Genomic DNA, 26466 nt, shown 5'->3' with positions numbered 1-26466 from the left:
AAGGGTGTCCAACTTTGACCTGGGTGTACTGAAAGCTGGTATAACACCTGTTTAGGGGACTTGCATATACATTGTTTTGGCTACTGTTGTCATTTCAATGAAGAAAGGGCTCGCTCTGACGCGAAATGTATTCATGACTCACGTTTACATCATATTCAATAGTACATAAAAGAGAAATGGGCTTTTGGTAAGGCAGGTTATCATGTACATCTCCAACTTGTTTGTGAAAGGGTGTCGAACTTTGACCTGGCTGAATTGAGAGATGGTATAATGAGAGTTGGTATAACACCTGTTTGAAAGACTTGCATATGCATTCTTTTGGCTGCTGTTGTCATTTCAATGAAGAAAGGGCTTTCTGTGACGCGAAATGTATTCATGGCTCACGTCTACATCATCAGCTGCATCATATTCAATAAAAGTTTACCGAAGTTCATGATTTGTAAAATGAGGTTTCGACGGCTGCACGAAAGGTTCTTTACTAAAATAATATTATTTTCATAATATTGTTCGTATTTTAATATAGATACACCATGGCAAGGGATGTGAAACTGTGATATCACATATGTAGGGAACATGTTATTGAAAAAGGATTTCGATTTTTTGCGTCAGTGGTCAGTATTTCAATCAACGTGAGGTTTGCATTTGAGACGAAAAGCTACACCCACGTAAACAGTTCGTGGATCTCCCCTAAAAGTGACCTGCTAACACTTTCTTTCCAAAACCCTTTTCACTGGTCAAATCGATGTCAATTTTGACCGTCATAGCGAAAGTGGGTTGGTTACAACTTTTCTTCTTCCTCCGCCGGATTTAAAGCCTTAAGAGAGGCAGAAACGCTACTGATGCCTTTTGTTCTGTTTAATGTACAACACTGGTGACTTTTATACGGGCTCTGGTAAGATCCAAAGGAGAAAATGCTGAAAATCGGTGTAATTTTCAAATATTTGAGGTGTAATTCTTGACATTGGGGGCGCCCTTTTAGCCGCGCCGAGATAAGGCACTGACTGCTAAATCAATACGAGAGGGTAGAGAAAGTAAACTAAAAAATGCGTATTAAATGAAGGATTCTTGATGTGAATTTCATTCTAATGTTATAATTAGTCTATTGGAAGGCTGTATTTCTGATACATTCACGGACATAAAACGCCGGCAAGGTTGATAAACAGGGACAAGTCCGGCAAATTTCATAAAACTATTGTGAGTTGTACATGCCAGTTCAAAGTTTCAAATGTCGGCACTTTCGCTATCTAATCATGCTGCCAAAGGTCACTTTATATAGCACGCTACACAAACATATTTGCAATTGATAAATTAAGATCAGAGGATCATTACTTCTTCTACTTTACTTCAATCGGTTAACACGTCTCTAAAATCATTGGCAGAAATAAAGCACATGAAGCATAACTTGAGAAAATATGTCGAAAGATGTTTTCCAACTGACAATCCACTCGACTTTTTCGCTTTAAAACACAGCAAACTCAGCCTCTGTGCATTACAAATGCTCCAAACTGCCATCTCCCTGATCTCCTTACCACAAGGGGTTATCTTCTATACCCCTCGGCAGACTGGTAAAGAGAGCAAATCTAGTACTCCATGGCCGTCGGCCGGACTTCTTGCAAATTGTCTCTCGGGAATATGGTGAAAATTTGGCCGTATGTTTTTTTCCCTACTATCTGTTGTGAGAAAGAAACTTGTCAAACTGGTTGACTGCAAAGAAATCAATTTCCAACATTTTTTCCGGAAAGAGCGATTTTTTTTTTGCAAGCCATGCTGAAAAATATAATCCATTATTTTCATCGAGTGCTTGATATTATCAGCATTAGAAGTTTGTATAATTAAGAGACCCGCGGATGAACATGCATGCTATGTTGCCACAAAGTTCTGAACATAAAATGTTCCTGTAAAGTTCCCGTTTATTTATAACAACATACGTCTTACGTTAGTCAGGCTAGGTTATTTAAGGTGAGCGATGATAGACTATGAATAATCAGAGGAAATATAGAAATCATCTTGTACAGTACAAATCAGTATGAATTAACAATCGGTAGTTGAGTAGGCTAGTGAAGTACATAAAAGAGAACTTAAAATTGGCTTTTGGTAAGGCAGGTTATCATGTATATCTCCAACTTGTTTGTGAAAGGGTGTCGAACTTTGACCTGGCTGTACTGAGAGCTGGTATAACACCTGTTTAGGGGACTTGCATATACATTTTTTTGGCAGCTGTTGTCATTTCAATGAAGAAATGGCTCGCTGTGACGCGAAATGTATTCATGACTTACGTTTACATCATATTCAATAGTACATAAAAGAGAAATGGGCTTTTGGTAGGGCAGGTTATCATGTATATCTCCAACTTGTTTGTGAAAGGGTGTCGAACTTTGACCTGGCTGTATTGAGAGCTTGTATAACACCTGTTTGAAAGACTTGCATATGCATTCTTTTGGCTGCTGTTGTCATTTCAATGAAGAAAGGGCTCGCTGTGACGCGAATTGTATGCATGGCTCACGTTTGACCGAAGTTTATGATTTGTAAATTGAGGTTTCGACGGCTGCAAGAAAGGTTCTTTACTAAAAATAAATATTATTTTCATAAATATTGTTCGTATTTTAATATAGATACACCACGGGAACGGATATGAAACTGTGATATCAGATGCGTACGAAAGATCTTATTGAAAAGGGATTTCATTTTCTTTTTTACGTCAGTGCTCAGGATTTCAAGCAACGAGAGGTTTGCATAAGAGGCGAAAAGCTACCCCCACGTAAACCATTCGTGAATCTCCCTTAAAAGTGACCTGCTAACACTTTCTCTCCAAAACCCCTTTCACTGGTCAAATCGATGTCAATTTTGACCGTTACAGCAAAAGTGGGTTAGTTACAGCTTTTCTTCTTCCTCCGCCGGATTTAAAGCCTTAAGAGAGGCAGAAACGCTACTGATGCCTTTTGTTCTGTTTAATGTACAACCAAATGACTTTTGAACGGACTCTGGTAAGATCCAAAGGAGAAAATGCTGAAAATTGGTGATAATTTTAAATATTTGAGGTGTAATTCTTGACATTGAGGGCGCCCTTTTTGCCGCCCTGTAATGAGGCACTGACTGCTAAATCAATACGGGAGGGTAGAGAAAGTAAACTGAAAAACTGAGTGTTAAGTAAAGGATTCTTGATGTGAATTTCATTCTAATGTTATAATTAGTCTATTGCCAGGTTGTATTTCTGATACATTAACCCACATAAAACGCTGGCAAGGTTGATAAACAGGGACAAGTCCGGCAAATTTCATAACTATATGTTGTGAGTTGTATATGCCGCTTCAAAGGTTCAAATGTCGGCACTTTCGCTATCTAATCATGCTGCCAAAGGTCACTTTACATAGCACGCTACACAAAACATATTTGCAATTGATAAATTATAAAGATCATAGCATCATTACTTCTTCTACTTTACTTCAAATCGGTTAACACGCCTCTAAAATCATTGGCAGAAATAAAGCACATGAAGCATAACTTGAGAAAATATGTCGAAAGATGTTTTCCAACTGACAATCCACTCGACTTTTTCGCTTTAAAACACAGCAAACTCAGCCTCTGTGCATTACAAATGCTCCAAACTGCCATCTCCCTGATCTCCTTACCACAAGGGGTTATCTTCTATATTCCTCGGCAGACTGGTAAAGAGAAAGCAAATCTACTCCATGGCCGTCGGCCGGACTTCTTGCAAATTGTCTCTCGGGAATATGGTGAAAATTTGGTCATGTGATTTTTCCCTACTATCTGCCGTGAGAAAGAAACTTGTGAAATTGGTTGACTGCAAAGAAATCAATCTCAACATTTTTTCTAGAAAGAGCAATTTCTTTTGCAGGCCATGCTGTAAAAGATTATCCATTATATTGATCGAGTGCATGATATTATCAGCATTAGAAGTTTGTATAATTAAGAGACCCGCGGATGAACATGCATGCTATGTTGCCACGAAGTTCTGAATATAAAATGTTCCTGTAAAGTTCCCGTTTATTTATAACAACATACGTCTTACGTTAGTCAGGCTAGCTGATAGACTATGAATAATCAGAGGAAATATAGAAATCATCTTGTACAGTACAAATCAGTATGAATTAACAATCGGTAGTTGAGTAGGCTAATGAAGTACATAAAGAGAAAATGGGCTTTTGGTAAGGCAGGTTATCATGTATATCTCCAACTTGTTTGTGAAAGGGTGTCGAACTTTGACCTGGCTGTATTGAGAGCTGGTATAACACCTGTTTGAAAGACTTGCACATGCATTCTTTTGGCTGCTGTTGTCATTTCAATGAAGAAAGGGCATGCCATTGCCCACTTAATGTCCTCTAGGCAATCAAAGACAGCGCAAAACTTGAAAGCAGCTAGTACTATACCTCAGAACATTGCGCCCCTCTAAGTTTATAGGCGCTTATCTCTCCCAACAAGTTCTATCAAGCACGACTTTCCCCTCCCTCTCTCCCCATCCAGTGAAAAAATGAAATTTCTTCCCCGCCCACAGTGAATACTGATTCTCCTCCCCGCCCGCTGATTAGTTTTGAAATTGCCCGCCCGCTGAAAAATTGCGCACGAACACCTTTTTGCACGAACAGCTTAGTTGGCGGCACCTGATTTTTGTGACAGAAGCCACTTACTTGCAGTTGACTTTACCCTAAAGGTACTCAGAGCTTACCTACTTGTATAACTTGTGTTATTTTAAAAATGATGACCTGAATGAGACTGAGTTAGCACGACATACAGAAGCAGTTCATATCCATTTGTATATCGAGAGCTTGTGATCGAAATGGGAGTACAGACAGAACGATATATATAGTGAGAGCGCCGCCACTGTTAGGGGTGGGAAAGCAAGGTCACCATAGGTCAATTTTCACTTATAGGTGCATAAACTGTTTACATCGGAAGGAGCGACACTTGCTCCTCAACAGCAATAAGGATCCGCATTCTAAGGATTAATTTTTCTGGCTATGTGCCTCACATGAGATGGGAACAGGTATGATAACTTTTCCTTGCTTATACGAGTTGTTGATAGACTCACGGTCCTTCCAATCGCTGGAAAGTTACAGACACATCCATGTACCATTACCTTCATACGGTCAAGGCTGTTTCAAGGCCATGAAAAGTGAAGGCGGCAGCGGTTATCTGTGAATGTGTCAGCTGATTGATCATAACAATTATAGATACGTGTAAACATCAAGGCGTAGTGAACTCGGTAGAATTAAAGGCTCCTAGCTAGTAGCTATACTAGTAATTATTTGTGTATTTTTGTGCGGACCTTTCGAAAACAGGGTGACACCCTAACCCAAAGGGTAAAGAAAGGTGAAAAAAATATATGTAAATATATATATATATGTGTGTGTGTGTGTGTGTGTGTGTGTGTGTGTGTATGATTTATATAGTATATATGTAATTTATTATTTAATTATATTTATATATACACATACATATATTGTATCTATTGTATGCTTATATGTATAAATAAATAATTAATTTTTATATATACATATAATTAAATAATAAATTATATATGGTAGATATTATATATATTGTCAATTTGTTATGATGAAATTGTTGACATGGTGGTATAAGAATTTCAGACTTTCAATTTGCAAACATGCAGATATCTCTGATATATTTAAGTTATGCACCCAAAGGACTCATTGGAAACTGTAACTGAATGATGCAATTTATGGCTGGTATGATGCATTTTATGCAATGATGAGCCTGTATCTTAATTCAAAAATACACTGAAACCCCCCACCCCCGTTGAGCATTTCAAAAATATGTGTCCCCATCACCAAAGTCAAAAACAGGGTGACCACCCCATGGATCCATCATCCCCCTTAGGGGTGGACCATTTGATATCCTGGGGGGGCTTGGAAGATTTGGGGGAAAAAAAAGATGCCAGGTGGAGTTGCTCGAAAAAAAAAATCTGGCTTTAAGTGGCTGATGGAAAAACAATTATGGACCATTGCGACTCGGAAAAAAAAATCTTGGCAATTGTTCGATGCACACTGCAGCATCAATAAAAATCAAGCAGTAGCTCTGGAGTTTTATAAAGCATAAACCATTTCAAGCTTGAGGAACAATAACTGAATATGAACAATTGTACAGTATACATGACCTTCTGATTAGAGGAAGTATGCTGAAATTGAAATTGCTCACCAGTGTTTTCCAGAAATGTGTAAATCTGAATGTATGGATTTTGTCAAAATACCACAAGAAGAGAGACAGCCTGCAAACATTTTACTATTATCGTTTGTGTATAGAAAACTCATAACAATGACAAAATGCGTAGAGACTCAATCCAATGCGTAATATTATTACGCATTGTATCGACTCTCTACACATTTTTTCATTGTTATGAGTTTTCTATATACGCATGTTTTATTCATAAATGCGAACACTGTTATAGTGAATTATCTTACCAATGTTTTTCTTAACAAAAGCGAATGAGTTTGATGGTTTTGGGGAAACTACTATGTGGTAATGAAGAATGGGAAATGGGCAATGAAATGAGCAGACAGCGGGTGATTTAAGATTAAATGTTACATCTTCACTGCAAATAAAACCATAAGTGTGTCATAAATAATACAAACAAAACAAAATCATGTTTATTTGTTTTGTTGTATGTGAGCCACGTCTAAGACACACAACAAAGTACTGTTTCAGTCTCAGCTAAATGTCACCTCAGGAGCCATCAGAGAACACCATTTCCACTCCAAAATTTCATTTTTCGCCTTGCGAGAGGGGGACACCCCCCTTTCGCGCTCTCCCCCTCGTTCGCTACGCTCACTCGCCGCTCAGTCGCTTCGCTTCCTCGCAGTCCACCCTTCTACTTCTTAAATTACCTGGCTACTTTCAATGTAAGGACAACACTGACAAGTAAATGCCATAAAATGCCATAAATGTACATGATTTTACAAATATGTTTTTGTAAAGTGAATCAAAAATGTACATGTATTTACATATCTTTATTTAGTTTCTTGAATATAGTCTGTGTGCGATAGAACAGCATCTTGTTACTGGGTGTGAAAACCAAGCAAACAAACATTGCACCGAAATTTGGTAAAAAAAAATATATCTCGAAGAAGGAAAGTGAAAAAAAAGTTGCAAGCATATGCCCTGTAGAAAAAAATAATTCATGGTGAAGCACGTGGGAAAAAAAATAATGGCTCTCCACCAATCTTCCAAGCCCCCCCCCCCCAGGATATCAAATGGTCCATCATCCCCCTTTAATAGCTGAAGAAGCTTTACGTACCCGGTTTAACTACACCAGTAAACAAGAGTTACCGTAATTTATGTGTTTATTTTATTTCACTTGATGAATACTTCACGAAAACATATTAAAATTATATTGCTGTAACTATATTTTTACCTTTGTGTTTATTTATTAGTTATTCTTGTTCATGTTCTAAAATGAGCTATCAAAGATATCCACCTTCTTCATCAATAAATGTGTCTCAAAAAGTTGTTCTCTACATAACACAGCAGAGCTCTGTCAACTGTTGGGTCGCTTGTTTTTTCAAAACTGCTGGTCAGACGGCTTTAATATTTGGTTTACAAGTCCCTAGGATGACCTGAGTGAGATAATTTCATACAGTCAGGAAATACTTAATTTTGTATCCATGTCTATAGTAGCTTCAGGGACTTTGGCCCTATGTTTTTAGCTATTATAGACTTAAGTCTATAGAAGCTATTGGATGGGTATCCGTCCGGCGTCCGTCGTCAGTCTGTATGTATGTATGTATGTATGTATGTATGTATGTATGTATGTCCGTTTGTGAGGCGTCCGTCCACTCAAATATCTTGAGAACCGCAGTACTTACTGCTTTGATATTTGTTGTGTAGATGAAAAATAGGATTTTGAGAAACTTTTTTTTTAATTTTTTGATATTGTTGAAAATAGGCAAATTAATGCCAAAAAAGGCGTTTTTGGTAAAAAATCTTCTTCTTCATAACCGCCGGTCAGACAGCTTTGTTATTTGGTATACAGGTCCCTAGGGATAACCCAACTTAGATTTGTTCAAATTGTGATGAAATATGCAAAGGTGTATTTTTAAGGAATTTTTTTTGTCATTTTTGGTCAAAATTTGACTTACATTGTATGTAATTCTTCTACTGTATAAACCCTATCAATTCACCCAGAAAAAATAATTGATATGATTTTAAATAATTGAATTAATTTGGAAATCATCAAAGCCAAAATAATTTCAGTGTAGAATTATCAGAAAGTTCAACTTTTTGACAGTTCATAGTGAAATCATGTAAAGGCAACTTTCCTGAATCCAAACTTTGACATATTCTGAACCGTCATTTATTGTGCCCTGTATGTTATCTAAAAGAAATTGCTCATAATAGTTTGTCATGATAGGGTGGTCAAATAAATAGAGATAGAGAAAGTTCCAATTTCCATTTATGGTTGACTTGGTAAGGATAAAATTACTCTTTGAGGAAAAAATAGAGTGGTCAATTAAAAGAGTGGTCAAAGTGATAGGGTTTTTATGGTAAAGCTGAGCTGTAAGATTCCTCATGTGCTATTTATAGCAATTATGCAATCTGTGTAAACAGTGCAATGAAAGTGTTACATGATTCCTTATAATGCTTTGATGACCTTGAACTTCTCAAGTTCAAACATTTGTCTCTTCAGTGTGCTTTCTCTGAGTACGTACAGTCTCAACTTATTCAACAGAACTTACTTACAATGTTAATTTGAAAGTTAAAATGTGCTTTGTTAATAGGATGGAAATACTGATAAACATAACCAGCTTAAGATTCTTTATAACCTGACAGATACATATATGCTGTTTTTTATGATGTAAATCTTGATGTAAGCAAGTCTTGTTTACTTTAATTAGAATGTAATTAACTCTCGTTTATGAGCTTGTATAGACTAATATAGTCTATAAAAGCTATTGCGATGGGTATCCGTCTGGCGTGCACCGTCAGTTTGTATGTATGTATGTATGTATATATGTATGTATGTATGTCCGTTTCTTAGGCGTCCGTCCACTTAAATATCTTGACAACTGCAGTACTTACTGCTTTGATATTTGTTGTGTGGATGAAAAATAGGATTTTGAGAAACTGTTTTTTTTAATTTTTTGATATTGTTGAAAATAGGCAAATTAATGCCAAAAAAGGCGTTTTTGGTAAAAAATCTTCTTCTTCATAACCGCCGGTCAGACAGCTTTGTTATTTGGTATACAGGTCCCGAGGGATAACCCAACTTAGATTTGTTCAAATTGTGATGAAATATGCAAATCTGTATTTTTACGGAATTTTTTTTCCATTTTTGGTGAGGCCATCCTGAAATGAGCTATCACAGATATCCACCTTCTTCATCAATACATGTGTCACAAAAGGTTATTCTCTACATAACGCAGCAGAGCTCTGTCAACTGTTGAGTCGCTTGTTTTTTCAAAACCGCTGGTCAGACAGCTTTAATATTTGGTTTACAAGTCCCCAGGATGACCTTTGTGAGATAATTTCATACAGTCATATATCCATGTCTATTGTAGCTTCAGGGACTTTGGCCCTATGTTTTTTACTTTTCTGAAAGTTGATCGTCACCTTGAAATATAAGACACTATTCATTACCGTCAGCTGTACCCAATTTTACCTTCCAAAATACAGGGCATGTACATCTTTTAGCAAAATAATCTAGTCATGCCACTACACAGCTATTTTAATGTGCCAGGATTTTCATTGTCTTATTTGCAGAAATCATATATCCTGAATGGATTGACTGACATACATAAAATGCAGGATTACCCCTCAGTGAACAATTTCCTGTCGTACAAGTTGATGTAATTTACAATATGGAGGATGAAGACAAAGTTTACGCTGCCAATCAAGAAGAGCAACCCTTGAAATCTGACGAACCGCCTGAGACCATACCGACCTACAGGGTTTACAAACGAAGATGGTTTATACTTTTCCTAGTCGCACTCCTAGCATATTCAAGTCAGTTGGTAGGTCCGCCCTGTCTCCTAAATTCAATCTTTATAATTCTAATGTACAGTTCTGCTAGATCGACTGTGTGGTTAAACTGAAAAGATATGGCTTCAAAAAAATGTAGTAAATCTAAAATCATCATGGGACCATTCACCAATCAAATTGATGGTTTTAAATTTTTACTGATACTTTGCCAAAGATCCTAAGGGAAGTTGAATCATTCTCTGTTATAATCTAGAGAGAAATTTAGAGGTCACCCCGATATGCAAAGTTTTCACATTAGAAACAAATCACCTTGTATGTGACATAGACATAGACCCTAAGGTCTATGATCCATAACCGAAAATTCTGGTAACTTATGGATAATGGAGAGGTCAAAACTCAGGCCTCCAGGTTCATTCTCATACCTTGACCCACTGGCATTAATGATTGTATCCATGTATCCGTTGGATCCTTTGTATCAATAAGCGATAATCTGAATTACATCATCTGACAGGATTCAAAAGTATCACGCTCTTTGTGTCTAAAACCACCTGCTTTTCAGCTCAAACAACAATATTGATATCAGTGTTGGTGGTCTTTTGGGACCTTGACCTCTGTTATCCATGAAGGATTTGAAATTTTCATGTAAATATCGATGGCCATTTTGAAAGATTTAGATCAACTGTCCTTCGATCACTGCAAATTTAACCAAATAATGGTTTCAGAGGTCACATTTTGATTGTTCGATGTAAGCAATAGAAACATCGCATCTCATTTGACATTTATGCATCAGTACAGAGACATTGAATACATGTATCTCTGTGCATCTGCATTAGAAATAGCAATTTTGTCTGCAAATGCACTGATATTTGTGATTCATATAGTATAATTTGTAAATATTTTATAATATATTATTGCCTGAATACATGGGTTTGTGTGCATGAGAGCAGGTGACAATTTGCCCGACGCCAGGAGGGTGAATTGTCTCCTGCTGCGAGGGCACATAAACCCATGTATTCAGGCAATAATATTTTTATTACATGCCTCTTCACAGTTAATGCTACATGATATTTGTTTCATGCAGGACAGTCTCATAATGTAAGCCTGCTCCCAGGAGCAAGGGCAATTTATTGTTAAGACTTTATGAAATGAGAAAAAACGCGAGTCAATATCAATTGCCATATATTTGTTAATGCATCAAGCAACAGAAATTTGTATTCCAAACTACTACAAATTCTATCAGTATTTAGAAATTGGCAACATTTGATTGTTTGAGTATTTACAGGGAATGTTCATTCACAAATTATGAACTTTAAATTTATTTGTATAGCCACCAACATTTTGACCATATTGCCTTAAATCACTTGACTTTTGTCTTCTGCAAGCTTTAACAGCCTAAAGGAAGTGTTAGGTGTGGTATGTTGTATAGAAAGACACAAGTTTATGTATCCATGGAAACTAGTGTGACTCTGTCACCACTCCAGCTGAGAATTCCTGTGAATTAGTGTTTCATCCCCCCAAAAGGTCATATACACATGTAGTCAGTGTTGTTTGACGAATTTTATTTTGCAGCTCTGGTTATCCTTCAGCCCTGCAGCCACTGTTGTAGCTGAGTACTACAATGTATCAGACAAAAGCATCAATTTATTTTCAATGATGTACCTGTTTTTATCACTACCTATGGGTTTCGTTGCCACGTATTTGTTAGATACATATGGTTTACGACCTTCTGTAAGTATTTCATATTAACACAAAACTGCACCGAAGTTCTCCAATGAATTAAGTTCCAAATTTTATCCAAATGGAATATTATTTGACCTGCAAATAATTAAAAATTGTGAATCAAGCTGCCAAGGAAATAAAAATACACAGAGGTAATATTCTTGCACGCTTTACTTTGAGGTTACTAATAAATGTACATCGAAATTGAAAGACTCAAACATTTCCTTCAAAGATTCCTCAAGGATAAATCTAGCCATTCTCTTTGAAAATATGAATAAATATTAGGGGTCATCTTGCAAATTTTTATACCAGATAAACAAATTACCTAACATTTACCGATATTTGATATTTAATAGTCGCGCCAGCGGCTTACTGACCACGCATGCGCATATTTATAATATACTATGCGAGTAACCGGAAGTGTACCCTTCTTTCATGGGCGCCGCCATGTTTTTTTTTTGAGTACTCGTAAATAAACAAATACGAAACAAATTACTATTATACAACATGCCATTTATAAAATATACCTCTTTTATTAGCCAGTAAATGTTATTATGCACCTTGTCGCCGATACAAAATATCGTTTATGTAGATAAAGGGAGAAAACTGTCGTGCATATGAACGGGGGCATACGCAAAGAATGCTGGGATTTAATTTTAGAAAAGCGCCCCCTGTGTCAATAATTAGATTCAAAAATTGCCAGTTTTTAGACAGAACGCTGTAGTTTTGAGCACGAGGGACCGTGTTTTCAGCTTGCAAGTGGAAGGTGGGCAGTGCGGTTACCATTGCAATGATAATGATTGCATAATACGTCCCTTGTCTAACGCAATAGGCTGTTATCATTGTAAAAATTGCCAATTTTTGTCCAAAATTTTTACACGTTACAGAAAATCTATACCTGCTCTGCTGCAGGGTTTGACGTTGTGTACGTACGTGAACTGCTTTCATCAGAGGGAAACTGGGCATAGTTGTCATATAAACGTTTATGAAGTAACAATTAATTACATTTTATCATGAATCAATCTTAACCCCTGGCGCGACACCAAGGGCTGAGCCCTATATAATATTATGGTTACCAGCCCTGTATGAATTCTATAGGAAAAATTAAAATTTTAGATTTTCAAAAAACTAAGGTGGTGAAAATTTTTCTTACTCCAAGAGCTTCCAAATGAGCCCCAACAAGTGGTAGATCAGAAAAGCATCGTAAAAAGTTGAGAGTCCAAATATCTGTCTCCAAGGCGCATTCTACCTTAAGTTGGTTTGAGATGAACGTGGCAGCAGTACCACATAATTGAATAATTACTGGTATGTTAATTTCCTTTTAGTGAAAGGACAGATAGATCATATACTGAAATGCTTGTAAAGTGAATTTTAATGAATGGTCAAAAGTCAAAGTTGCTTCTCTGAAGAGATAATGAAAGGATGCAAAAGGCCATCTTTGTGTCAATTGGTTGTTGCTTTGTTTTCCAGATACTGCTTGGTGCTTGGGTGACAGCAATAGGCAGCATTGTCCGCAGCATCAGTGTATTGCCGTTCATACCAACAGCATGGTCATTTCCCATGGTGTGCTCGGGCCAGGTCATCTGTGCCATGGTTTATCCGATCTTCATTTCTTGCCCGCCAAAAGTGTCAGAGAAATGGTTCAGTAGCAATCAGCGAGCTTTTGCAACCATGGTAGCATCATGTGGGTTTGGGTTCTTCATCGGTAACACAATGCCTCCAATCATCATTCAGAATAGAGGAGTGCCGTTCTTGGTAAGTGATACACGTAGTGCCATACATACATGTACATACCATGTTGACAAGGTGAACACGTAGTATTTCCATATGGATTAGGGAGAGGAACTTGGAAGTGTCTTTCACAAACTGAGCAACAACTTTTTAAAGCACATGAAAAGAAAAGCTAATGGTTCTCTACATTCTGTAATCCTATACTCTAAGATTCAGGTTATGTGTCTGCACTTTGTTCAGAAATTCTATAGCAAGGATCTTGTTCAATATAACAATAAAGATTAAGTGAATATTAATACAGATATTTGCAAATGTTGAAGTGATGTATGCAATGACCATGAAATGTAAGTTTTTGTATGAAACAGAAAGTCCCAGATTGCCATATAGGCAATGACAATGAAGTTTAATTTTTGTGCCAAACAGAAAGTCTCAGATTGTCTCTGAAAAATAAAACACAGTTTCCACTGATGCAGCTTCTGCATATTGACTATATAAATCATCATATTACATGTATAAGCTAAGCTGTCATAAAACTTTCTATTATGTATTGTATGATATCTTCCACATATTGTTAAACAGTTTGATGTTTTTGATTACTCTGCAAAGCTGATTGTGTATTCAATTCCTCCCGTGCTTGGGGCACTGATGGCTACCTTTTGTATGTGTAGTAGTGCGCCACCAACGCCACCGTCACCAAGTGCAGCTGTACAGATGCAGCCATATTGGACTGGACTTAAGCAGGTATTTATCTGTGAGAGAGATATACATCAATAAAAGAAAAAAAACGCACTTCTGTTTATCACTGAAGTTCATTTTTGTTGCACTTTCTTATTAGCTCCGCTGTCAGCGACGCGGAGCTTATCAAATAGGTTGATTTTCTGTCGTCGTCTGTCGTCGTCCGTCAACAGTTGCCTTCTCCTCTGAAACCGCAAGTCCAATTGCTGTGAAATTTTATATGCAGTTCACTTGAGGTGACCTCACTTCAGTTTCTTCAAATTGTGGTGAAATTTGCATATTTGCATATCTTCTTCTCTGAAATCGCCTATCCGATTGCTTTGAAATTTGATATGCAGTTTGCTTAGGGTGAATTCAGTCAGATTTGTTCAAATTGTGGTGAAATTTGAATATTTGCATTTTTAAGGCAATTTTTGCCATTTTTGGTCAAAAAATGTCTTTCTCAAAAAGTACTGGTCTGATAGTTTTGAAATTTGGTATACAGGTTTCTATCGATGAACTAAGTAATATGTATTGAATTTCTGATGAAATCTGTAATTTTGTACTTTTGGGGCAATTTTTGCCATTTTTGGTCAAAAAATGTGGATTTCCAAAATTACTCATCTGATAGCTTTGAAATTTGGTATACAGGTTCCTACAGATTAACTAAATGATATTTATTAAAATTGTGCTGAAATATGCAAATTTGCATTTTTAAGGCAATTTTTGCCATTTTTGGTCAAAAAATGTATTTCTCAAAACGTACTGGTCTGATAGTTTTGAAATTTGGTATACAGGTTTCTATCAATGAACTTAGTAATATATATTGAATTTCTGATGAAATCTGTAATTTTGTATTGTGGGGGCAATTTTTGCCATTTTTTGTCAAAAAATGTGTATTTCCAAAACTACTCATCTGATTGCTTTGAAATTTGGTGTACAGGTTTCTACAGATGAACTAAATGAAAGTTATTGAAATTATGATGAAATCTGCAATTTTGTAATTTTGGGACAATTTTTGCCATTTTTGGTCTAAACATGTGTTTTTCAAAAAGTACTGGTCTGATAGCTTTGAAATTTGGTATACAGGTTTCTACAGATGAGCTAAGTAATATATATTGAATTTCTGATGAACTAAATGATATTTATAGAAATAATGATGAAATCTGCAATTTTGAATTTTTGGGGCAATTTTCCCATTTTTGGTCAAAAAAATGCGTTTCTCAAAAAGGACTTGTCTAACGGCTTTGAAATTTGGTATACAGTTTTCTATAGATGAACTAAATTTTGATCTTTTGAAATTATGATGAAATCTGCAATTTTTATTTTTGGGGCAATGGTTGCCATTTTTGGTCAAAACATTTATTCTCAAAAATTACTCATCAGATAGCTTTGGTTGACATGTTCTTAGGGATGATCCTATGTGATACATTCAAAGTATGATGAAATCTTCAATTGTGTATTTTTGAAGCTTATTTTAGCCATTTTTTTTCCGGCCACTGCATTGAGCTATCAAAGATTTCCACCTTCTTCATCAACATGTGTCAAAAATAGTTATTCTGTACATAAACACAGCGGAGCTATATTGGCCGCTAGGTCGCTTGTATTTTTTATTGTAAAAAACAAAAGAAGTAAACCCAGCTTTCCAAATGAATTTGGCCACTAAATTCTATTGATACTGGAATAACTTAATTACATTTAACAGAAATGAAAACTTTGTTCATTCTCAGGTTGTGAAAAACAGGTCATTTTTGATATATGTTGCTATCATGGGTATTTCTGGTGGGCTGTACAATACTTTCAATGTGATTGCAGAAGAAATGCTGTGTACACAAGGATATACTCCAGTAAGTCTGTTAATTACTGTAATTGTAGTAATTAATAAGTTGTCGTTCTTTAATGCTCTTGCTGACACCACTACAACCTTTGTAATGTTTCATTGTACGGAAAGCACTGTACGTTCAAATATATTCCTGAAATTAGATGAAATATTTCTCCTTTACAAGCATCATTGTCAATAAGTATCCCCATGTTTGAAAATCAGGAACATGTACTATTTTTGTAAACAAGTAAAAACACTCTCCCTAGAAAGATGTCAAACATGTTTTGGATGTTGGGGATAATGTTGTTTACAATCCAGGTTTGATTTCTAGTTGATCCCACAACTTACAAGTATTTTGCCTTTCTTTGTTTCTGTTGTTCTTACTGTGTAGACATTCATTGGATTGGCTCTTGGGTTGCAGTCAGGCATCGGTTTCATTGGCGCAATATTAGTATCACTTTTTGTAGACAGAACAAAACTGTTTGAAGAGAGTCTCAAATTCACACAAGCAATGGCTTCAGTCATGAGTATCTTAATGTTTGTGGTAAGTATTTTTTTCCTACTAGCCCCAGATCGGTCAGGAAGACTTAAACTCTTGTCTCAGTTCTTTTTCTATTAATAGGTGCTTGCTAAGTCATCAGAGCTGTTTTGTTGGGATTAGTATATTTTTGCAGGAACTTTGTGCAAATTAAATAAAAATTACGTTGAGTCCAAATAATTTTAAAGACATATTGGTGTGGTTGCCTTACAGATCATAAAAAATTACTAAAAGACTGCCATTATAATGGTATGTCTTACAATTTTATGAATATTCACTCCTATGAATCATAGCTGATTTCAAGTCTGAAGTCTCAAGTAACAGCGCCCTCGGTAGTCCTACGTGTAATTTTTAGCAGATCTGTAGCTACATCTTTTACTAGTTGATTCTTGGACCTGTAGATTTGCAATCACCATTGCTGCAGATCAGTAAAAACTATTGCAACTGTATTGTAGGTTAAGGGGCAACCATCAGGAAGTAAACTCCAGACCTATGAATTTATAGAAAAATGTAACTAGATTGAAAAGGGAAAATAACTTAAATTCTGAAAGGGAATATCAATGTTTTGATTTAATTAACCATCAACTTCCCAGCAACAATAATCAGTAGACTAAATAATGGATTTATTGATAAATTAGAATGCTTATCATGTATTTTGAATGGCAAGTAGTTGTAACTGCTTATGATTTTTTTTACTATTTTTGTTTTTAATGTCAAATACAGTTTCTTGTTCTAGCCCCCCAGAGCATGTTAGGCTACACAGTACTCAACTTGATGATCAGCTTTGCCTGCACATGTCAAAACTGTATTGTTGAGTGTTGACATGTGAATTCCAGTCAGGGCTAGAAGTCAAATGTAAACAATAACATTGCATTTTACATTTAGAGATGCCTCGTTGATGAGATGAATAGTGGATGTGTCAAAATACTTGCAATCGACATGAAACAAAAATAGTGAAAAAACTTGCATCTACTGGCCCTTTAAATGGTTCTTTTCATTCTCTATGCAGGCTTCATTCATACCAAACATGGAATCTGTCATCCTCATCAGTATTATTTTGTGCGGCATCTTTTCCTCTGCCACTTATCCGGTCTGTTTAGAGCTGGCAGTTGAAACCTCATATCCAGTGGCACAAGGCACATCTGTTGGTCTTCTCTTGATAAGCATGTAAGTAAAAAGTAAAGAGTACTGTAGAATCCATAGCTTCATTTCTCAATGGCCTACTTGTTACTTTTACCATTTTCCCATAATGGTTACTTTTCTGCTTACTGGCTCCCCATTTCACTTTAGCCTACTATTCATCTCCCCATTCAACATGAAAACGTTCTTCAAAATTGTTGTGCATATCATTGACACATTGAATTTTTAGCAGAATTCCAAAATTTTTCCCATACTCACCACTGTAGATTTTAAGCTCCTTTTAATTTGTGCATGTTTGTTTTATTATCACAGGCATATGCAAGGTCTCATATTTACATTTCTTCTTGAGTCATTGGGTCGACCGATGACAAGCTATCAGAGGGTCAATCAGAAATGTACTGTGCATAGTGACAGCCATGCAGGCCCTGGTAGTTCAATGCTTTCTCTTTTGTACCTAGCAGAGGACAATGCATCAGAACCTCAAGACATGACAGGTAAATCATGCACACTTTTTGATTTATCATTGATTGCGTTTTATTCAGTGTAAATTACTAAAAGTCGTGATAAACCAAGGGTTTGCACATACCTGGAGTCTTTGAAAAAATGTGAAAATCTTAATTGTCCTGGAAAAGTTAAATCTACTGTCCGAAACTGCTTAATACCATGCTTAGGTGTTGTCACACAACTACTCCTGCAAAATTGTGTTTTCCACCTAATTAGCCATGGAAAACTGCGTAAATAAGTAAGCCAAAATATTTGAATTTTTCAGTGACTTTGAGTGTATGGATTGGATGAATTTGCAATGGTTATGGAAATGTGCCAGCTTATTGCATCTACCAGCCCTGTTTTTTGTTCTTCACCAATCAACATTAACTGTAGCGGCTGTGAACTTACAAAAAAAAAATTATGCTCTAAGGCAGCGTATTACAAAGCAGAAACAAGGGCATAATACATTTTCTTATCGGATTGTTGCATTATTTTAAATTTATGCACATAGATAAAAATTAAAATAATATCATCACCCTTTTCTCCATTGTCCTTAGTGGCCATAATGGTGTATTCTGGACTCCTGTGTTTCCAGGTGATTGCCTTGATGCTGTGTTTCAAGACAAACTACAAGCGGCTGAATGCTGAAAAATTACTCCATGCTGAGGGGGATCCTTCTGTCAATGCAGAAGGCTTCCAGAACAATGAAGTAACTTAACATTAGTCTGGTTTCTGCACAGACTCAATATGAACCCCTTGGATCAATTCAATTCTGACTGCAGTATCATATACACCTTAGTGTCTCTTATTATACTGTCTTCCTGAAAATCAATATAGAGCAACAAGGATGGTTGCACTCTCTTGATTCTTACAGTCATATCGTCAACCACTGTGTATGGTTGAAATCATACACTAGTGAGAGTAGAACAGTAAACATAACATGCACTCAAAGCTACCTCATTTGTACAGCTCAGGTTACATGAAGTATTACATGTGTCTGCCAGTATTTTTCCAAATTTTTAAGCACATTATTGCATTTTTAAAACTTTTTATGACAGTATTTTTTTATGACTTCAATCCTTCCAATTTTTTTGTTCTTTTATATAAATGTAATTCAGAACTCAAGTATGGGTATAGTGCAGGTTACGTAAGTACATACTATTGTCACCGGATGGTTATCTTGTTACATCCACATTCAATTCATGTATATTCAGATCCATTTCAGACCATTAAAAACTCAGCAAAGAAGATTACCGGTGCACATTTCCATTTCAACTTTGCTCGGCTGAAAGTGCAGATGTTCCATTTATATAATCAAGTGCAATATTTGAATTTCAGAAGGCCACGAGGATATTGTATGATCTCTTCTTTTAAACCATGAAATTAAGGCATTTGAGTGCAGTATAAGCTCAAAAAAGTAGATTTTGAAACAATTATTGGAGTTGAAAAGATAGTCAGAAATGGATGAAAAAGTCATATCAAGTAGTTGTGAGATGCAACTTGATGAAGTTTATTCCAGACACTTTGTTTTTATTAGTTTCAGCATTTTTTCCCATGGTTACCACAATCTAAACTTACAGTACTTTAAAATGGTTGAAACAGATGATGATACCCTAATCAAGTTGCAATATTCAGTACATGATTTTTGCTCAATAAGCACACATACCACACTTGAAATGGAGTTAGAATTAAAGCCCATGGCCAATACCAATAATTTTTGTGTTCTTCATGTATCAGCTATCTGTCTCACTGAATATCTATTGTAAAATGGAATGTGATACATGATAGACTCTAAACATTCACTATTTATTTATATTCATTTTTACACTAGTTACTGTTACCTGCTTTGCTGTAAAACTGAATGATGATTATTTCAACATACTTCATGGAAAAGTCAAAACCATGTACACACATACCTACACGCACGCACACATGCATGCGCATTTGCACGCACAAACACACACATACACAGAGTAATAATTAAAAAATTATATTTACTTTGTTTTCCCACAATTGTAATTGTTACAGCAAATTTATCATTTCCATCACATTGCCAGTACACTCTGTATCAAAAATTTAAATGAATAATTTGTGGTTAAGTTTATGATTTGCTGCCATAATGATAGAAGGGCAGTTTCATCATTGAATGTAGGGCTGTCCCTTCCCCTCTAAAAAAGGATGCAAGTGTGGAAGTGCCCTTGTACAACGGATATTCCAGTCCGCAACGATCAGACTAGAGTTTTTGAAAATCAAATACGACCATTGTATATTTTCACATCTTTCCATCAACAGCAGTCATACCTCATCTTAGAATTGAAGGAAGCAATATTTTTTATGTTTTTTTGCTGTTTTTAGGAAAAATGCAAAATGGATTTGTAGTAAAAACTATCAATGTGAAAAATGTTATGGCATAATCCGGTCTTTCATAGTTATCATACTCAGTCTTACTCTTTGATATTTCTTTTGAGTCATTCTGTCCTAAAAGTATGGAAGGTTCAGAATGTTAGATACATTTGTCTTGTACCTTCATTGTACTGAACTAGTAAAGAAATGACACAGAAGAAAATTCTGAACAGCTACAACTTCAGTTGAATATGAATTTCTTGTTACAACCCCTTGAATCAATGTCACTGCGCTGCTTGATATTGACAGCGATTGACCAGGAGTTTCTCCAAATGTTCTCATGCAGTTGTTATACAGGGCTCCACTGAGAGCATGAATGATGAATTGTCGATGGAAAAATGCAAAATGGATTTGTAGTAAAACTACCAATGTGAAAAATGTTATGGCTTAATCCAGTCTTTCAAAGTTATCATACTCAGTTTTACTCTTTAATATTTCTTTTGAGTCATTCTGTCCTGAAAGTATGGCAGGTTAAGAGTGTCAGATATATTTGTCTCTTTCCAAGATTGTACGGAACTATGAGAGAAATGACACAGAATAAAATTCTGAACAGTTACAATATCCATTAAACGTGAATTTCTTGTGATAACCCCTTGAATCACAGTCAATACAAACTGCTTGATAGTTACAATGATGGAGTTTCGCCAAATGCAGTTGTAATACAAGACTCCACAGAGAGCATAATGATGAACTGTACATGTGACAGTAAGGCAAGCAGAGAAAGGTAAAGCACAATGGAAAGTTCTCAACATGATATAGTTGCTGTGCTACAGCCTTCAGGCAGTTTAATTTTAAAATCAAACTATCATGTATAATGTCAGTGTTATCGAATGTTGTACACAGTAGTTGACACTTGGAAATTCAGCCATTCTTAACTACCAATGCTACTGAAGTTTCAAGCAATTTGGATAACCAGTTCAAACACTTGTTCAGCCCAGGCCTACATTTTTCCATCTGCCAAGTCAGTAAGGAGTAGCATGGATTTGGCCAAACCCTATGCAATGTTAACCTACTTTGCATGGTATGGAACTCTTTATAGGGACAATTACTGTGTATTTTTGATAAAACAGCAGATATTACTTTGTTACTGTGGTAGAGGATCTTACTGCAAATGTATCATACATGAATTAATATATCGAACAATGCATTGTCATTAATATTACTTTAGAATTCAATAGTTCATTGAGTTTGGTTAATAAACAGAAAACATTGAAGAAACATGTTACAGTCTCATTATAAAGTAATTTCCCATTTGCATTTAAACAAACCTGTCCAAAAACACAATGGAGCTGATCAGTTTACATGCAGATAATATTGAGGTTGTGAGGATAAAATAATGAAAAAGGACAAGTACAGAAATAATATAAACAAAATGAATACTAGATCTTACAAAAAGTCAATCACCCAAAATAAACTGAATCTATTGGTTAGGCCTGTTTTATAAATGTTGACAAAATATTCATAATGATATTCAATATTTAGCATAAATGTAACAATAAACACGTCTCTCTATGATATTCAGTTTCCTATGATATTGACACTACAGTATTTAAATGGCACACTTAGTAACTTTACATCTGCCAAAGGAAACACGAATTATTTGTACATAACTTCTTTGTTTGTGCAATACTTCTTTCGAAAAATATGAAACATAAAATTAATTCTTGATCCTGTTCTATTAAAATGCCAGTATCTGCTTGTAAAAATGTTTCAACTCTTTTCAAGATATGATTTGCAGATTTATAATGGCGCTGTCCAAAGATCAACATAGGCTATTGCCAATTGTCTGCTGTAATCTGTACAGCTATTGTTATTTATTCACTATAAGGCCATAAGCCCTTTGTGCTCTCGAAGAAACAAGAGACAACTATACATCTGATTATAGATACATGTTCAATTGAAATGACAAAAAGATAACTGTACATATTGAACATGTATCTGATTCTCCTTGTTGTTTTCAAAGAGAAGTCAAGGGAAACAAGTCAAAAATTCGTTCCGTGTAATATATAGGAAGAAGTGTAACGGTCGGTTCTGTACTCAATACCTGCCGTCAACGGTACTTATAGCAATTGAAGCGTAGTAATAATATGATGTTCTTTACATGATTTGCAGCGATCTCAACATGATCTGAACAATAGCAACAGCATATTTGTGTTCCTTATTTTTATGAGCAAATGACAATAAAAACAAGAACAACATCCAGATTATAAAGTTCACTATGGATTCAATAAACAGTACGACGCCGAATGACCACAATCTTGCTGCTTTTTTCGAATCCTTTTTTTGTGAGCAAAGCGCAGAAAGCAGTGGAAATCGGTAAGGGAACCAGACTGCACCAATGGGTCGTGCAGTATTGGTTAATTCCATTGCTTTGCATCTGGAAATGCAATAAAAGCTAGCATTGCTGTTTTATTGTCACTTTCTTGAACATTTCCCAAAAGACTTTGAAGGAGAAATCATTTTTAAAAATATTCTAAAGGTGGTGTCACTGTGCTAGGTGTCAATATAAAGTAGCAAGTTGTACTGACAAAAGAAGCTGCGAAAAAAATGACTTGGCAGTTTTACAAGGGCTGTTGATAAGTATACATAACTGTGTATCTTCATTGCTCAGTCAGCAACAAACATTTTCCCTTCATGCAATCGAAAAGTAATTTCTAAAGGAATGTTTTAAAACTCTACGCTGCAGGAAAGATCAATTGTCCGGTTTTGACCAGTTCCCTTCATGTTTGAGAACCTAGATCTTTCAGAAAGCAGTGTGAACCGCAACAAAATCAAAGAGTATGACGCATTACTGTGCAATGTATAGCAAGACGGGAACACTGTCTTTCCTTACGCTACAACATGAAGGTAAATTGAAAATAATATTTTTACTTTTGCGTTGTCATCTACTTTAACACACCAAGAGTACAAAGCATCAAGTAAGCGATCGAGAGCCTGACGTATGTGCATGATTTGTTTAGGCCGAACCCAAAATATGTGCTGTTCCGATAACCCGACCTACCCTATTTTTTACCCCGACCCTAAACTTTTTAGATCTACGTAAACGCGGAAGTAAAAGAAGAAGAAAAAAAACCGTAAAATCACGCGTTCGTTACTTGACATTTGGTTTTTGCTTGAACGAGGATGTCTTTTATTTTGTTTTGTTTTTTTTTCCTTTCATATGATACATTTTTCTAGAAATGTTGTGGCTAGTGTTAAACCGCCCTGAACCCTTAAAAATGCATATTTAAAAATAAAAATAGTTTGGAAAAAAAATTCCTGCCGACCTACCTACCCTATTTTTGAAAACCATGTATCAGAACAGCACAATTTATTTATTTATTTATTTATTTATTTATTTATTTTTTATTTTTTTTTATTTTGGGCCTCAGTTACCATACAGGACGCATAATTTAATCCACAGTCATTGTGACTTAGGGACCGTTAAGTATCATACAGTGGCAGTTTCTGAAAATTCAAGCGTTACATATTAGTATATTAATGGGAAAAATCTTCAATTTTGCATTTTGGTTAAGTCACTCTGTTTTCGTTTTTGATTTGATGGTACCTTAGGGAGATATAATATCGATATCTTGTTGTTTCCAGCAATATTATATATATTTTATTAACTTTGTTTCACTTTTACCCCTTTGGGCAAAATATTTATCTTCTCAGAAACTAGTCGTTAGATTGCTAGTAAATGTAATTTGATTTGCAGGTCCTTACAGCTCAACATTTCCTTCTCAAAAAACTCACTGAACAGGATATTGCTTTGAAACGTGATTTGAAGTCTAACAGGTTGTTGAATACGTAATGAATGAATGAATGTAATTGAAATTTTGAAAACCGCGAATCGTAATTTTTAGAAAAATGAGATATCACCCACCTAAGATGGCTTTAAATTTAATGGTCAGGTACCTCCAAGGATATTTTCTTGTGACAAAACCACTGACTTGCAGTTCGACTGTACAATGTATTAGGAGCTCTACTCATCGGCCCTGCGTACAGGTCTGTGTGGGTTCCCGGCGCGGCGTTACGCAGGGGAGGCCGTATAACGCCGGGAACACACAGACCTGTACGCAGGGCTAACTTACTCATGTAACTCGTGTTCTTTTTGAAATGATGACCTGAATGAGACTGAGATAGCATGACATACAGAAACAGTTCATATCTACTTGTGTATCGATTGCTTGTGATCGAAATGGGAGTATACATGAAGGCCGAGTCTATTGACACCCGGGTGTCAATAGCCATATAGAGCTCCTGGCTATTGACACCAGGGTGTCAATAGCCAACCGGCCCTCTATTTGGCTATTGACACCCCCTCCGTTTTTTCGCCAGTCGGCCTCCAAATTCAACCAAACTTAGCTTAGTTATTCTAAACAACATATATTCTCAATAGAAATCCTAAAAATTCCTTCGAAAAAAGCTTCTATCGTCGTCATTTTGCGGTCCCATAGTGCTACTGCAGGCGGCCTATACCAATGGGTGTCAATAGCCAACCGGCCCTCTATTTGGTTATTGACACCCTCCCTTTTTTCGCCAGTCGGCCTCCAAATTCAACCAAACTTAGCTTAGTTAATCTAAACAACATATATTCTCAAAAGAAATCCAAAAAACTTTCTTCGAAAAAGCTTCTTTCGTCGTCATTTTGCGGTCCCATCCCATAGTGCTACTGCAGGCGGCCTATACCAATGGGTGTCAATAGCCAACCGGCCCTCTATTTGGCTATTGACACCCCTCCCGTTTTTTCGCCAGTCGGCCTCCAAATTCAACCAACTCAGCTTAGTTATTCTGAACAACATATAGGTCTACACCAATGGGCCATAAAAAATGTTCTACAGTATTTAAGTTTCATGATATCAAGTCTACTTCTCATAGTAGTGCAAACCAAGGTCACCAAGAATTGCTTCATTTGATGTATAGCTGCATGCTTTTAGGATGAATTTACTCACTAATTGTTGCATTTTTTGAGGACTTTTTAAGTATCAACATTTTCCCCGCATATTTTTGCTCTGACGTATAATATGATTCCATAATGTCAAATCATAATAAGTTCCTTTAATGTTTGCATGATTTCCAAAGATTGCTTTCATGGGAGGAATCAAACTGTCAAATTTTGATCTTATTTCCATAAAATGAGTATGGTGAGAGAGATTACGTGATGTCCATTAGCCTAGATACTTATCACCGATGATTATTTATTTTTAACTTCACCGATCGTCCATCTTTTGTATTTTTCAACTTTCTTAGTTTACCATTAAAATATTAGACTTCTCTTCATTAATTGACATTTTCCATAGTTTACAATACTTATTAGCAATGCATACATAGACTTCATTTGTTTTTCATTTGGTGCCTTAAGGACTACATTGTCAGCAAAAACAGGCCACTTATGAGTTCTGAATTAAAGTATATCCCAAGCAGTGATTCATTAAGCAGCTTCTTGAATTTATTGATGTACACTAGTACTGCAACTAAAATTGGGGCTTAAACACATCTTGCCTGACACCCTCATTTTGGTCAAATTCTTTCAATGTCATCAAAAGACTTTACTTTCAATATGATCGTATGTATGTTTTTAATCACACGCCACAACTTCCCTTTGATTCCATTAATCTACAATTTGTACCAAACCTACCTCTCCAAAAGCTGTCATAAGCTTTCCAAAAGTCTAAAAAAGCAAATGAAAATTTGATCAATGGTTCGCCCATTTTTCGAAAATCTTTGAATTTCACCAAAAATATTTAATTCAACTAAATTTGTTACCTCTTTTTGTATGATTCTATTGTACATTTTTCCAATAATGTAGCTCAATAAAAACCTCTGTAATTATTGAGATTTCTGGTGTCACCTTACTTATGTAGCTGTTTAATATTTTTCCCTCATTCTTTCCTTCACCCACTTGTCTGTTCCCTGCTTGATTTCTTTCTTTCATTTATTCCCATTTTAAATTCTGTACAAAACCACGGTTCGGATAAAG

General features: G+C 35.9%; 1 protein-coding gene across 3 annotated transcripts; it reads left to right on the top strand.

Moving 5' to 3' along the window:
* The first annotated feature begins 4867 nt into the window (after positions 1-4867).
* LOC139120466 (solute carrier family 49 member A3-like) lies at positions 4868-21065 on the top strand. Of its 3 annotated transcripts, none has more exons than XM_070684917.1 (10): positions 4868-5002; positions 9733-9983; positions 11521-11679; positions 13141-13425; positions 14008-14142; positions 15846-15962; positions 16329-16481; positions 17485-17642; positions 17928-18109; positions 18659-21065. In XM_070684917.1, exons 2-10 carry the CDS (start codon positions 9831-9833, stop codon positions 18817-18819), a joined length of 1503 nt encoding a protein of 500 aa, XP_070541018.1. In that variant the 5' UTR covers positions 4868-5002; positions 9733-9830; the 3' UTR covers positions 18820-21065. The 3 variants fall into 3 exon arrangements, with proteins under 3 accessions (XP_070541018.1, XP_070541019.1, XP_070541020.1); XM_070684918.1 differs by having other exon boundaries at positions 18697-20683; XM_070684919.1 differs by lacking the exon at positions 11521-11679 and having other exon boundaries at positions 4870-5002.
* The last annotated feature ends 5401 nt before the right edge of the window (positions 21066-26466 follow it).

The sequence above is a fragment of the Ptychodera flava genome, chromosome 20 (genome assembly GCF_041260155.1).
Source record: "Ptychodera flava strain L36383 chromosome 20, AS_Pfla_20210202, whole genome shotgun sequence".
Taxonomy (NCBI): Eukaryota; Metazoa; Hemichordata; class Enteropneusta; family Ptychoderidae; genus Ptychodera; species Ptychodera flava.
This window is presented reverse-complemented; position numbering and strand designations above follow the sequence as displayed.

Excerpts from the sequence above, each read along its gene's own strand:
- LOC139120466 (XM_070684917.1), top strand. The coding sequence starts at position 9,831 with ATGGAGGATGAAGACAAAGTTTACGCTGCCAATCAAGAAGAGCAACCC. Across the intron at positions 11,680-13,140 it reads CATATGGTTTACGACCTTCT|ATACTGCTTGGTGCTTGGGT; the intron begins GTAAGTATTTCA and ends TTTGTTTTCCAG. Across the intron at positions 15,963-16,328 it reads GTACACAAGGATATACTCCA|ACATTCATTGGATTGGCTCT; the intron begins GTAAGTCTGTTA and ends CTTACTGTGTAG.